Below are 14,590 nucleotides of genomic sequence, written 5' to 3' on the forward strand. Positions count from 1 at the left end.
CGCATGTTGCTGACCTCTGGGTTAGAGTCCAGAAGCAGTGTATAATGATATATATGTGTTTTCCTCTTACTATATATAATTCTAATGCTCTGTGTGTTTACCTGTACGTCTGACTTTATTTCCTGTTTTGCCGATCCGTGACGTGGGTTCTGCCCTCTTATCACGCGCAGGAAGTGTGGTTTCATTTAGCTTCAGTGGCCCCCGAGTCGTGACCCCGCTGTCTGTGACACTTGTAAATATTCTGCTGCCCTGACCTGTGTTTCCTCCCCACCCTCAGATCCACCTCCAGTTCCCCATGGAGTTTGAGTTCAGTCAGTACTACCTGAAGTTCTTGGCCTACCACTACGTGTCCAACCGCTTCCGAACCTTCCTGCTCGACTCCGACTACGAACGCATCGAGCTGGGTAAGAACATTTCTCTGACATTCTGTCATTTATTTTGAGTAACTGTATCGCTGCTCCGTCTTCAGTCGTAGATAGAGAGTCTGATAGAGAGTGTGTTTGTGTGTGTGTGTTTGCAGGAGTGCTGTACGAGGAGAAAGGAGAGAGGAAAAGCCCTCAGGTGTTTAAGTCTGTGTGGGACTACATCGACAGACTGAACAAGAAAACACCCGTCTTCTACAACTACATGTTCTCTCCTGAAGACGAGGAGGTGAGACCGCTGCACCCGACAAGAAGCTCCTAAATATTTAATACAACTCAGTTATTCAAAGAAGCATTGAAATAAAGTTAGCTAAAGTGAGTATTGTGTGTGTGTTCCAGGTTCTGCGGCCGTACACCTTCAACTCCAACCTGAAGGTGTGGGACTTCTACATGGAGGAGACCCTGTCGGAGGGTCCGTCCTACGACTGGGAGCTGAGAGGCCGGCAGGAGCGCGTGGCGGAGGAGACGCTGGACAAACCCGACAGCGGCCCCAAGTCTCAGCGGCGCATCGTGTGGCCGTGCTACGACAGCCTGAGCAAGGCGGTGCCCGACGCCATCACCAAGCTGCTGCAGGACCTGCAGAGTCTGGAGGCGGAGCTGGGCCAGACGTCGGAGAAGTGGAAGGACACTTGGGACAAAATCAAGACCGTGCAGAGAACCGAGGCCAAACTGGAAAGCAAGGTGAGACCAACGGTTTCATTTTTTGGATCTCTTTGTATTTTTTATAGCTGATAAACTGCACAGTTAATAATGAATTGGTACTGATGGATTCATTAGGTTTTTTTAGTTTCCAGTATTATTCACTCTAGTTAATATAAGCTAAAAACACATTAATCAAATCATGTCACATTTGTTGAAGATGAATGGTGGGAGATGTTTTCCACTGACATCTTGTGGTGAAAAAGCAGAATGCAGTTGAGAACTTAAAGGACCACACGGTGGTGTTTGCATGTTTTAGCACCACGGACCATTTTAAATTATACTGAAGGTTTTCTACTTCCTACTTCCCAGCAAGCCGTTGATTTGTTTTCAATATGTAAATCAACTTGAGATGATCACATGTAGACCTTGGGTCTGCTGTAGTAGACTTATCACCTGACCCGTTCCCCGCCTCTCCTTCCTCCATAGCAGTCGTTCTCCAGCTCCTTGCTGATGTCGTCCAACCTGAGCCACCAGCGGCGCTCTCAGGGCGTCTACCTGCAGGAGACCGGCGTGGGATCCTCCATCAACCTGGCTATGGACTGCGAGGCCAGCGCCACCTCCACCCCCGTCGCCGGTCGGCCCAGCACCAGCACGCTCTACAGCCAGTTCCAGAGCACGGAGAGCGAGAACAGGTCTGTACACACACATACATAGTTTGTATAATCTGCTGCTCTGCTGAGCTGACGGTAGACTTGTCCATGTTTGTGATTGGTCATAAACTGCAAACACCTCCCGTTTTATGTGAACTCGCTCGTAGCCAGACTGGGAAACCCTGGCGGTGATTTACTTTACTTGAGTTGATGACCAGCGTCGTAGGACGGTTTAGCGTGATCTCGGTGTTTAGGGTTAGTTAAGCCAGATAACGAGAAGACAGGTATGGATAAGGAGGGTATGTTGAACTGGCTTCGCTTTGTCAAACATCTGTTCATGTTTGTTTTGACCTTCTCCCATCAGGAGTTTTGAAGGCATCCTGTATAAGAAAGGGGCGTTGTTGAAACCATGGAGACCACGGTGGTTTGTGCTGGACAAGACCAAACATCAGGTGAGACGGAGAGCCGACTGGATTCAATGTTAAAGCCCATACATTCTTTGAAAATTCAAAAGGATTCACCTTCTTAGTGTTTTTAACAATCCATCCCCGTCTCCAGCTGAGATACTACGAGACCCGGCAGGACAAGGAGTGCAAAGGGATGATCGAGCTGGGCGAGGTGGAGTCCATCATTCCAGGAACGCCTACCATGGGAGCGCCGAAGAACATCGAGGAGAAAGCCTTTTTTGATGTGAGTTCACCTTCACTTCACTTTGTCTAATCAGCATGAGAGGAACGGAGAGACCTCCCTTTATTCACACATCATTCCATGATGGTTACCCGTCACGTTGCACGTTGGAGTCACAACAGCAGATAAATAGAAGTGAAACCTAAATTGTTGTGGTACATGTAGCAGCTAAGCGTCGTCCTTTTTTAATCAACCGAATGTATCGGTGTCAATAACGGATTTTATCTAAATGCAACTGCCAGCGATGGTGGCTTTGAAGACATCTTGTCTCCGGTTTGTTGACAGTTGTGTCTAGAAGGTAACACGCAAATTGTGAAATCTGACCCTACTTAATAGTAGGTCGGGCGCACCACCGTAAAGTGGTATCGGTGGCGTTGTATCGGAGCCGTTTTGCGAGTACGAGTACATGAGCACAGTATCAGACCCGATACCCGACTGGTATCGGTATCGATGCATCCCTATATACGATACAGAAAGGCAAAAGTTTGCTTCTTTACCTTATTTTATGTGATGATTGTATTGATGTGTTCAGATATCTGGAGTTAATTTCTCTCCCGTCTTCTTTCAGCTCAAGACGACCAAACGAGTGTACAACTTCTGTGCCCAGGACAGCCAGAACGCTCAGCTGTGGATGGACAGCGTCCAGAACTGCCTGTCAGACGCCTAGAGAGGAGGAGGCGGGACTCTTTTAGGGAGCGATGCAACCCAAGGACGAATGAGCGGCGGCGGCGTCGCGGCACCTGACGGGACAGACACACCTCCGCCTGGAGGGAGGAGGGGGGGGGAGGGGCCTTTCACCACTTAAAGCTCTGTTCTGTTCGCTAGTGTTGAACTAATAACCTCGCGTCACAACGTTTCAGTGTTTTTGTTATAAAAAAAAAATCGGAAAAAGACAAAAAAAAAAAAGAACCACTTTGCTGTCGTCTCAGCGAGCAGCTGCAGCTCCCCCACCCCCCCGACAGTCTGACCACTATGTGCGCTGGATGTCTGGATTTTAAAGGCGTCCTGCAGCTCGGACCAGCATGAAGATGTTTCCAGACCCTCCACCTGTAAACCCACCTGTACTAACCCTGCTCGCCCTTTAACACACCCCGGGGGAGGAATGACGGAGGAGCTGCAGCCGCGCACGTACAGGACCCGTCAGACTGCTCCGGAAACAGGATCTAAAAGATCGACACGCTGACAGCCGAGACGCTCTTCCTTCTCAGTCCTCACAGCTCTCACTGCCTGACGTCGCAGGAACATCCAGAAGGAGCTTCACAGGAAGTTGAGCGTGACGCTGCGGCAGCTGCACGGCGAGGAGGAAGGAGCTCCTCAACGGTTCATGAAGGATTTCCTTTTCTTTCTTTTTTCCAAAATCTTCAAATTTGTACCAGAAAGAGATCATCACCGGTCCTCAGCAGGAGACGGAGATATTACTGTGAAAGCCATGAATCAGTCGCGGAGATCAAAAACCAGGAGAGCCGGTCGGAGTCCGTCAGGTATATTGAGTGTCGGTGAACTTTTTCACTGAGAGTGTTTACAAAGTAGACGACCCCCCCCCCTCCCCTCACTCACTAAGCTAAACTCTGCTCTCCACCTGAGTGTGTGTTTCTAATCATCAGTACAACCACTATTAACATTCAGATTTATTAAGGGATGCTGAAGGAAAAAGGAGGGATTTATTTTGTAGTGATATCTTTCAAAAAAACAAAAAAACAATCTATAGAAGGAGATCTGGAAGGTAGGAGATTAAGAAGAGGGATACTAATGAACAGAGTGATATTATGGGATGCTTTGGGGAGATTTTTAGAGATGGACGTTCGACTGAGTGGCGGAAACTGGATGTTTGTTAAAGGACACTTCAGGTATTTTTCAGCCCAGGTCTTATTCTCATGATTGTGTCCATTATAGGACATGCTACATGTGTCTCTTATTTGCCGGAGTTGCGTTTTCTGTCTCCAGCAAACAATGAAGTAATAAACTGTATATCCAGTGTCATTTTAAATACAGAAATAATTTCAAACGCACTAGATTAGCTATCGTAGCTAACTGCAAGCCAATTTGGTAAAGCAGGGGCAACCGTATGGAGGACGGAACTGCAAAAATGAATAAATAATTAAATAAATTACTCGATAAATATATAAACATGTCATTAAATGTAGCAAAAGTAATATTAAAAATTAATGTAGCCATCTTTGTATTAATTCCCTTATTTATTTACTCATCTGCTTAATTTTTCTTTATATTACATATTTCATCTATATTTTTTATTAATTTTTAAATTTATTTATTTATGAATGAATGCATGATTTTCCCTTCGCATTTCACCTCTTATTTATTTCCCCTATTTATTTATGTATTCTTTACTTTATACATTTCTGCCTCATTATGCAAATGCATAAATAAATTTTAAAAGAAATGTGTAAAGATGTGCATAAGGGAAGAATACAGAAATAAATAAGTTTGGGGAAATTAATATAGGGGGAAATTGCAAAGGGAAATTATGCATAAATAAATACATATCATTAAAAAAATTATATTAAATAATTAAAAAATTAATGCAAAAATAAATAAATAAATTTTAAATAAAATAAATAAATAAAAGAGAAAATAAACAAGAGCAAATAAATAAGGGAATTAATACAAATAAATAAAGAATCAAATTAAAAACAGAAATATCAATATGTCACATTTTATCAATTAATTAATGGCTAGATTTATATTTAATATTATTTTTGCTATATTTAATGATGTTTATTGAGTCATGTATTGATTTATTTTTTATTTTGGCAGGTTGCGTCCTCCATACAACCAGCTGTATGGTTAATGTATGGTTATGGTTAATGAACAGGCAGCCGGCAGGTCGCCCTGGAAGTAGATCCCTAAACTATCTAGCTACAAAAGCTAATCCAGGAGGCTACTTCCTGTTTACTTTGGTCTGGACTCTTAGACGAGTGTGTGATTAAATTCAAGTTGATTTGGAAAGCTTCAGGAGGCTCACACACTGCTCACCCCATGAGCTAAGAAAAATAACCTTGTTTTCACTTTTGTGCATTTTTATTGCGTACAATGTATTTTTAAATGTTTTATTTAGCTTAATATGTATGGGAGGAAAATGGCCACAACTATGGAAATAAGACTCAGGTTGAATAATAGCAGAATCTTTCCTTCACGGATGCTGCAACATGGAAACGTGTGGAGCTGCTCAGACTCCCTCTTCCTGTTTCAGATGCGTCAGCGTCACTCGTTGAAGCTTGTACATAGACGAGTCTCCACCCGTTAGAGTTCTAGAGGAACAGTACGTTTAGCTGGAAGGTTTCAAACATCAAGTCACTTTTTTTATGTCAATGGTTTATCAGCCCCCCCCCGACCCCATGACCTCCACACACACAACCACTCAGACCCACACTTCTTAACCCTGCTATGTAAAATACGGTTCTACTGCTGTCTTTGTTGAACTTAAAAATTTAAAAATTGTAGATTTTTTTTGTGTCTAATAACTCCTTTTTGTATATACTACTCCAGATTTGTATGTAACGTTTATGGTAGTAATTTATTTAACTTGTCTCCTCAGTAAGAAAGTTCCTGAAGCACCACTTTATTTTTAAATTAGGAATTCAATGTGCCATTTGTTTATTTCTGTATTAATGTGACTAATGCTTTTTTTTTTTTTTTTTTGGAAAAATGTACAAGTAAATCTTTTTTTTTTTTGTAAACACGGTTGTCTTACGTAATACCAACCATTAATGCGAGAGTGGAAACGGTGTGTTAGTGGGAGAGGATTGGATTTGACGGTGTTGCTCACCCACAGCGATGGGATGTTCTGGATGGAGGTTACAGTCACAATAAATGTCCACACATGAAGTTCTCCTGGTGCCGGGTTCTGCTGCTCGCTTAACGGACCTCCTTTAGTGTTCCATTAAATAGTCAGCGACGAGATGTGGCAGCCTAAATGTGCTGTATGTCAGCCTCCATAATTAACTGAAGAATATCGGTAAGTTCATTTAAAATGCACGGTGTAGGCAAAAATAGTTTTATATTAATCACATATTTCAAACATACTATATGTATTTATTATGTTTAGTAAGTTTTTGGGAATATGGTGGGTTCACAAACGTTGTTCAGTGCACTCTGGTTGAAAGTTTCAATCAACCTGTTACACATTATCAGTAACTCTGAGATTTAAATGGTAATTTTACACGAAAAAACTTTGATATTCACTGAGAATTAAATGGTAAATTAAACGAGAAAAAACGTTGATATTCTCGGAGATTTAAGAGGTAAATTTACATGAAAAAAAAAAACTAATTTACGGGACAAAAACCTCAAAACTGTTATTTTCTTCTGAATAGGCCCAATTCACAGCAATGTCTCTTCAAAGACTGGATGTTTGTGATTTTGTGAAGTATAATTTCATTAAGTCATCAACTGCAGGCATACAACACGACCAAAAATATAGAGTTTTTCAAATTAATTCGCATAAATTTATGACTTTAATCTCAGAAATTCTGAGTTTTTTCTCAGAATATCACCCCACTCCGCCCGGCCTGACACACTGTCGTAGGACTGGTTGCCATCTTGTCACTAAATATTTAATGGTACCCCGTTCCCTGACAGTAGCTGCCTGATCCAAACTAACGTACACAGCCAACATCACGACCAAACATCGTTAAGTTTCATTTGACCTTGTGGATCTTAAAATAATTCTTCCTCTGAGAGACAGATGGACCGGAGTGACAGCAGGAGTTGCTGCAGCAGCCAGAACCCGACCTGTGGGAGGACTCGGTGTGTCCTCGTGTTCTGACTGCAGTCTGCATCCAGTTAGACTCAGCTCATCTTTACACTCTCTAGTTCACTCATCTCTCTCTGTGGTAACGCTCTACAGCAGCTAATATTAACCACAACAACATGACATAATACTTTTTATTTATTTTTCTTCTTTTTTTTTTATTAGAGATGACTTTCTGAGCCGGGTTATGTTGTCAATCATGTCAATATAGTTTTTAGAATTCAAATAAAAACTGTGGGTTTAAATGTTCATCTGTGTTGTGTGTGTATATCGACTAATTTCACCAGGTGGCACCTCGAATAACAGAACATCCTAAAATATCAGCTATTTTAGAGTAGGAATGTTCTTCATGCTGGTATATTTTGAGTCCAGTTATTATATGTTCCTTGGGTTGAATTCTCACTCCTTGTTCAGCAGCTTGTAGCTCCTGTCAGCTGGTTTTAAAAGGACCATACCTGTTTACCAAACATTTTTTGCATGTGACAACTTACATTATGAATACTCCACATTACAGCTGAGCATTGTTAAAGTAACTTTAGGTTAATTTTATTATACCTTTCAGACAGCCATTTGTGCCCATTTCTTTTGGTGTGCGATCTTATGTCAAAATAATCATAGTACAGTATATCATAAAAAGTTGTAAAAACTCATAGAATGTCAAAAAAATCATAGTATAGTAGAAACTTGTAAAAAGTCATAGTATAGTATGTCGAAAATTTAATTAAAAAAAGTCATTGTCTAGCATGTTGAAAATTTTCATGAAAAAAATTGATGGCGAAAATTTCATGAAAAAAAAGTCATATGTTGAAAAATTCATGAAAAAAGTCATTTTATAGCATGTCGAAAATTTCATGAAAAAAATTGATGGTATGTCGAAAATTCCATGAAAAAAAGTCATAATATAGCATGTCGAAAATGTTATGAAAAAAAGTCATAGTAGTATGTCGAAAAATTTCATTAAAAAAGTCATGTCGTAAATTTCATGAAAAAAAGACGTCGAAAATTCCATGAAAAAAAGTCATAATATAGCATGTCGAAAATTTCATGAAAAAAATTGATGTCGCAAATTTCATGAAAAAAAAGTCATGTCGCAAATTTCATGAAAAAAAAGTCATATATGTCGAAAATTTCATTAAAAAAAAGTCATGTCGTAAATTTCATGAAAAAAAGACGTCGAAAATTCCATGAAAAAAAGTCATAATATAGCATGTCGAAAATTTCATGAAAAAAAAGTCAGTGTCGAAAATGTTCATGAAAAAAATTGATGTCGCAAATTTCATGAAAAAAAAGTCATATATGTCGAAAATTTCATTAAAAAAGTCATGTCGTAAATTTCATGAAAAAAAGACGTCGAAAATTTTCATGAAAAAAAGTCAGAATATAGCATGTCGAAAATTTCATGAAAAAAAAGTCATAGTATAGTATGTTGAAAATGTTCATGGAAAAAATTGATGTCGCAAATTTCATGAAAAAAAAGTCGTATGTCGCAAATTTCATGAAAAAAGTCATGTAGAAAATTTCATTAAAAAAAAGTCATGTCGTAAATTTCATGAAAAAAAGACGTCGAAAATTCCATGAAAAAAAGTCATAATATAGCATGTCGAAAATTTCATGAAAAAAATTGATGTCGCAAATTTCATGAAAAAAAAGTCATATATGTCGAAAATTTCATTAAAAAAAAGTCATGTCGTAAATTTCATGAAAAAAAGACGTCGAAAATTCCATGAAAAAAAGTCATAATATAGCATGTCGAAAATTTCATGAAAAAAAAGTCATAGTGTCGAAAATGTTCATGAAAAAAATTGATGTCGCAAATTTCATGAAAAAAAAGTCATATATGTCGAAAATTTCATTAAAAAAGTCATGTCGTAAATTTCATGAAAAAAAGACGTCGAAAATTTTCATGAAAAAAAGTCATAATATAGCATGTCGAAAATTTCATGAAAAAAAAGTCATAGTATAGTATGTTGAAAATGTTCATGGAAAAAATTGATGTCGCAAATTTCATGAAAAAAAAGTCGTATGTCGCAAATTTCATGAAAAAAAAGTCATGTCGAAAATTTCATTAAAAAAAAGTCATGTCGTAAATTTCATGAAAAAAAGACGTCGAAAATTCCATGAAAAAAAGTCATAGTATAGTATGTCGAAAATGTTCATGAAAAAAATTGATGTCGCAAATTTCATGAAAAAAGTCATATATGTCGAAAATTTCATTAAAAAAAAGTCATGTCGTAAATTTCATGAAAAAAAGACGTCGAAAATTCCATGAAAAAAAGTCATAATATAGCATGTCGAAAATTTCATGAAAAAAAAGTCATAGTGTCGAAAATGTTCATGAAAAAAATTGATGTCGCAAATTTCATGAAAAAAAAGTCATATATGTCGAAAATTTCATTAAAAAAGTCATGTCGTAAATTTCATGAAAAAAAGACGTCGAAAATTTTCATGAAAAAAAGTCATAATATAGCATGTCGAAAATTTCATGAAAAAAAAGTCATAGTATAGTATGTTGAAAATGTTCATGGAAAAAATTGATGTCGCAAATTTCATGAAAAAAAAGTCGTATGTCGCAAATTTCATGAAAAAAAAGTCATGTCGAAAATTTCATTAAAAAAAAGTCATGTCGTAAATTTCATGAAAAAAAGACGTCGAAAATTCCATGAAAAAAAGTCATAGTATAGTATGTCGAAAATGTTCATGAAAAAAATTGATGTCGCAAATTTCATGAAAAAAGTCATATATGTCGAAAATTTCATTAAAAAAAAGTCATGTCGTAAATTTCATGAAAAAAAGACGTCGAAAATTCCATGAAAAAAAGTCATAATATAGCATGTCGAAAATTTCATGAAAAAAAAGTCAGTGTCGAAAATGTTCATGAAAAAAATTGATGTCGCAAATTTCATGAAAAAAAAGTCATATATGTCGAAAATTTCATTAAAAAAGTCATGTCGTAAATTTCATGAAAAAAAGACGTCGAAAATTTTCATGAAAAAAAGTCATAATATAGCATGTCGAAAATTTCATGAAAAAAAAGTCATAGTATAGTATGTTGAAAATGTTCATGGAAAAAATTGATGTCGCAAATTTCATGAAAAAAAAGTCGTATGTCGCAAATTTCATGAAAAAAAAGTCATGTCGAAAATTTCATTAAAAAAAAGTCATGTCGTAAATTTCATGAAAAAAAGACGTCGAAAATTCCATGAAAAAAAGTCATAGTATAGTATGTCGAAAATGTTCATGAAAAAAATTGATGTCGCAAATTTCATGAAAAAAGTCATATATGTCGAAAATTTCATTAAAAAAAAGTCATGTCGTAAATTTCATGAAAAAAAGACGTCGAAAATTCCATGAAAAAAAGTCATAATATAGCATGTCGAAAATTTCATGAAAAAAAAGTCATAGTGTCGAAAATGTTCATGAAAAAAATTGATGTCGCAAATTTCATGAAAAAAAAGTCATATATGTCGAAAATTTCATTAAAAAAGTCATGTCGTAAATTTCATGAAAAAAAGACGTCGAAAATTTTCATGAAAAAAAGTCATAATATAGCATGTCGAAAATTTCATGAAAAAAAAGTCATAGTATAGTATGTTGAAAATGTTCATGGAAAAAATTGATGTCGCAAATTTCATGAAAAAAAAGTCGTATGTCGCAAATTTCATGAAAAAAAAGTCATGTCGAAAATTTCATTAAAAAAAAGTCATGTCGTAAATTTCATGAAAAAAAGACGTCGAAAATTCCATGAAAAAAAGTCATAGTATAGTATGTCGAAAATGTTCATGAAAAAAATTGATGTCGCAAATTTCATGAAAAAAGTCATATATGTCGAAAATTTCATTAAAAAAAAGTCATGTCGTAAATTTCATGAAAAAAAGACGTCGAAAATTCCATGAAAAAAAGTCATAATATAGCATGTCGAAAATTTCATGAAAAAAATTGATGTCGCAAATTTCATGAAAAAAAAGTCATATGTCGCAAATTTCATGAAAAAAAAGTCATATATGTCGAAAATTTCATTAAAAAAAAGTCATGTCGTAAATTTCATGAAAAAAAGACGTCGAAAATTCCATGAAAAAAAGTCATAATATAGCATGTCGAAAATTTCATGAAAAAAAAGTCAGTGTCGAAAATGTTCATGAAAAAAATTGGTGTCGCAAATTTCATGAAAAAAAAGTCATATGTCGCAAATTTCATGAAAAAAAGTCATATGTCGAAAATGTTCATGAAAAAAATTGATGTTGCAAATTTCATGAAAAAAAAGTCATATGTCGCAAATTTCATGAAAAAAAAGTCATATATGTCGAAAATTTCATTAAAAAAGTCATGTCGTAAATTTCATGAAAAAAAGACGTCGAAAATTTTCATGAAAAAAAGTCATAATATAGCATGTCGAAAATTTCATGAAAAAAAAGTCATAGTATAGTATGTCGAAAATGTTCCTGAAAAAAATTGATGTCGCAAATTTCATGAAAAAAAGACGTCGAAAATTCCATGAAAAAAAGTCATAATATAGCATGTCGAAAATTTCATGAAAAAAAAGTCATAGTATAGTATGTCGAAAATGTTCATGAAAAAAATTGATGTCGCAAATTTCATGAAAAAAAAGTAATGTCGCAAATTTCATGAAAAAAAAGTCATAGTATAGTATGTCGAAAATGTTCATGAAAAAAATTTATGTCGAAAATTTCATTAAAAAAAAGTCATGTCGTAAATTTCATGAAAAAAAGACGTCGAAAATTTTCATGAAAAAAATTCAGAATATAGTATGTCGTAAATTTCGTGAAAAAAGTCATGTTGAAGATTTTCATGAAAAAAATTTACGTCGCAAATTTCATGAAAAAAGTCATTTTATAGTATGTCGAAAATTTCATGAAAAAGTCATAGTATGTCGTAAATTTCGTGAAAAAAAGTCTTGTCGAAAATTTCATGAAAAAAAGTCAGAATATAGTATGTCGAAAATTTCATGAAAGTCATTTTATAGCATGTCGGAAATTTTCATGAAAAAAATTGATGTCGAAAATTTCATGAAAAAAGTCAGAATATAGCATGTCGAAAATTTTCATGAAAAAAATTTATGTCGCAAAATTTCATGAAAAAAAGTCAGAATATAGTATGTCGAAAATATCATGAGTCATTTTATAGCATGTCGAAAATTGTCATGAAAAAAATTGGTCGAAAATTTTCATGAAAAAAATTGGTCGCAAAATTTTCATGAAAAAAATTGATGTCGCAAAATTTCATGAAAAAAAGTCAGAATATAGTATGTCGAAAATTTCATGAAAGTCATAGCATGTCGTAAATTTCGTGAAAAAAAAGTCATGTTGAAGATTTTCATGAAAAAAATTGGTCGCAAAATTTTCATGAAAAAAATTGATGTCGAAAATTTTCATGAAAAAAATTCAGAATATAGTATGTCGAAAATTTCATGAAAGTCATAGCATGTCGTAAATTTCATGAAAAAAAAGTCATGTTGAAGATTTTCATGAAAAAAATTGACGTCGCAAATTTCATGAAAAAAGTCATTTTATAGTATGTCGAAAATTTCATGAAAAAGTCATAGTATGTCGTAAATTTCGTGAAAAAAAGTCTTGTCGAAAATTTCATGAAAAAAAGTCAAAATATAGTATGTCGAAAATTTCATGAGTCATTTTATAGCATGTCGGAAATTTTCATGAAAAAAATTTATGTCGAAAATTTCATGAAAAAAGTCAGAATATAGCATGTCGAAAATTTTCATGAAAAAAATTGATGTCGCAAAATTTCATGAAAAAAAGTCAGAATATAGTATGTCGAAAATATCATGAGTCATTTTATAGCATGTCGAAAATTGTCATGAAAAAAATTGGTCGAAAATTTTCATGAAAAAAATTAATGTTGCAAAATTTCATGAAAAAGTCAGAATATAGTATGTCGAAAATTTCATGAGTCATTTTATAGCAGGTCGAAAATTTTCGTGAAAAAAATTGATGTCGAATACTTAATGAAAAAGTCATAATATAGCATGTCGAAAATTTCATGAAAAAAAGTCATATAGTATGTCGAAAATTTTCATGAAAAAAATTGATGTCGAAAATTTCATGAAAAAGTTATAATAAAGCATGTCGAAAATTTCATGAAAAAGTCAGTTTGTCGTAGTCATAGTATGTCGTAAATTTCGTGAAAAAAAAGTCATAGTATAGTATGTCAAAAAAAGTCATAGTACAATATGTGATAAAAAAAAGGTCATAGTATAATATGAGATAAAAAGTCATAGTATGAGATAAATGAGATAAAAAATGCTTAAACAGTCCATAGAGTTGAGGGAAACTGCAGCGAGGTGATAATTCTCTGTGGGTTTACCACCTTTCACGTACACAAATTAATTTCATGCATTGATGATATAAAAATAGTGATAAAGAGCCGCTTTAAGAACAGGTGATCCACCACTGTTAACACCGGCTGACTTTTGAGATTTATTTGGTCAAAGCTACATTTTTTTTTTGCTGTGAGGATCTGCAGTGAAAATATTCTAAATATAGAGTACACTTAAACGGATACTGATTTTTTTAGGTGGCTTTTTTAGTTGAAAATACTGAAGCCGTCCACAGCAGTACGCTGCTTTGCTCCCGTGCTGGTACTCCTGTCTTTTTCTCCAAACTATCCCTTTAACTCAGGAGGTCAGCAACCTGCGTCTCTTCAGCTCCTCTCCTGTGGCTCCCTGGGGATTTTTAATAATGGAAATTAATAACTGTTTTTTGTTTACTTTTTCATTTTTATTTATCATTGTTGTAGGTCTATGATACGACGGAGTATTAAGGCCACATTGAGGGAAAAAAATAAATCTGATATTTACGAAAAAAAGTCGTAATATGAGAATAAAGTAATAGTATTATAAAGTAGTAATTTTACATGTTATTTTCTCGTAATATTCGACTTTGTTTCTTGCAAAGTTATGATTTTATTTTCGTAATATTTCAACTTTTTTCTCGGTAAGTTACGACTTAATTCTCATAATATTGCGACTTTTTTTCTCGTTAAATTACTTTATTCTCGTAATGACTTTTTCTCCTAAAGTTATGACTTTTTTCTCGTAAAGTTATAACTTTATTTTCGTAATATTATAAGTTTTTTTCTCGTAAAGTTATGACTTTATTCTCATATTGCAACTTTTAATCTCGTTAAATTATGACTTTATTCTCACATTACAACTTTTTTTCTCGTTAAATTATGACTTTATTCTCGTAATATTACTTTATTCTGTAAATCTCAGGTATTTTTTCCCTCAATGTGGCCCTGATACTCCGTATTACATTGTCTCTTTGGCCCTCACTGCATTAGACTTATATACTATATACTTGGACTATAAACTGAGTTACCTTCATCACAATGATCACATGTTTTGCGGCTCCAGACAGATTTTTTTTTGTGCCTAAAATGTC

General features: G+C 34.9%; 1 protein-coding gene across 11 annotated transcripts in view; it reads left to right on the forward strand.

The window, feature by feature from the left end:
• Window positions 1-3,343, forward strand: part of sbf1 (SET binding factor 1) — a 61,342-nt gene extending 57,999 nt beyond the window's left edge. For 7 of the 11 annotated variants that reach the window (XM_074625986.1, XM_074625989.1, XM_074625980.1 and 4 more), the window contains 7 exons: window positions 278-404; window positions 521-651; window positions 762-1,103; window positions 1,551-1,756; window positions 2,079-2,166; window positions 2,273-2,404; window positions 2,970-3,343. In XM_074625986.1, coding sequence (XP_074482087.1) covers window positions 278-404; window positions 521-651; window positions 762-1,103; window positions 1,551-1,756; window positions 2,079-2,166; window positions 2,273-2,404; window positions 2,970-3,068 — 1,125 coding nt within the window. In that variant the 3' untranslated portion in view covers window positions 3,069-3,343. The remainder of the gene's footprint in view (window positions 1-277; window positions 405-520; window positions 652-761; window positions 1,104-1,550; window positions 1,757-2,078; window positions 2,167-2,272; window positions 2,405-2,969) is intronic. The other 4 variants (XM_074625990.1, XM_074625991.1, XM_074625982.1 and 1 more) reach the window with 2 other exon arrangements.
• Window positions 3,344-14,590: the final 11,247 nt, after the last annotated feature.

This window comes from Sebastes fasciatus, chromosome 23 (genome assembly GCF_043250625.1).
Source record: "Sebastes fasciatus isolate fSebFas1 chromosome 23, fSebFas1.pri, whole genome shotgun sequence".
Lineage (NCBI taxonomy): Eukaryota > Metazoa > Chordata > Actinopteri > Perciformes > Sebastidae > Sebastes > Sebastes fasciatus.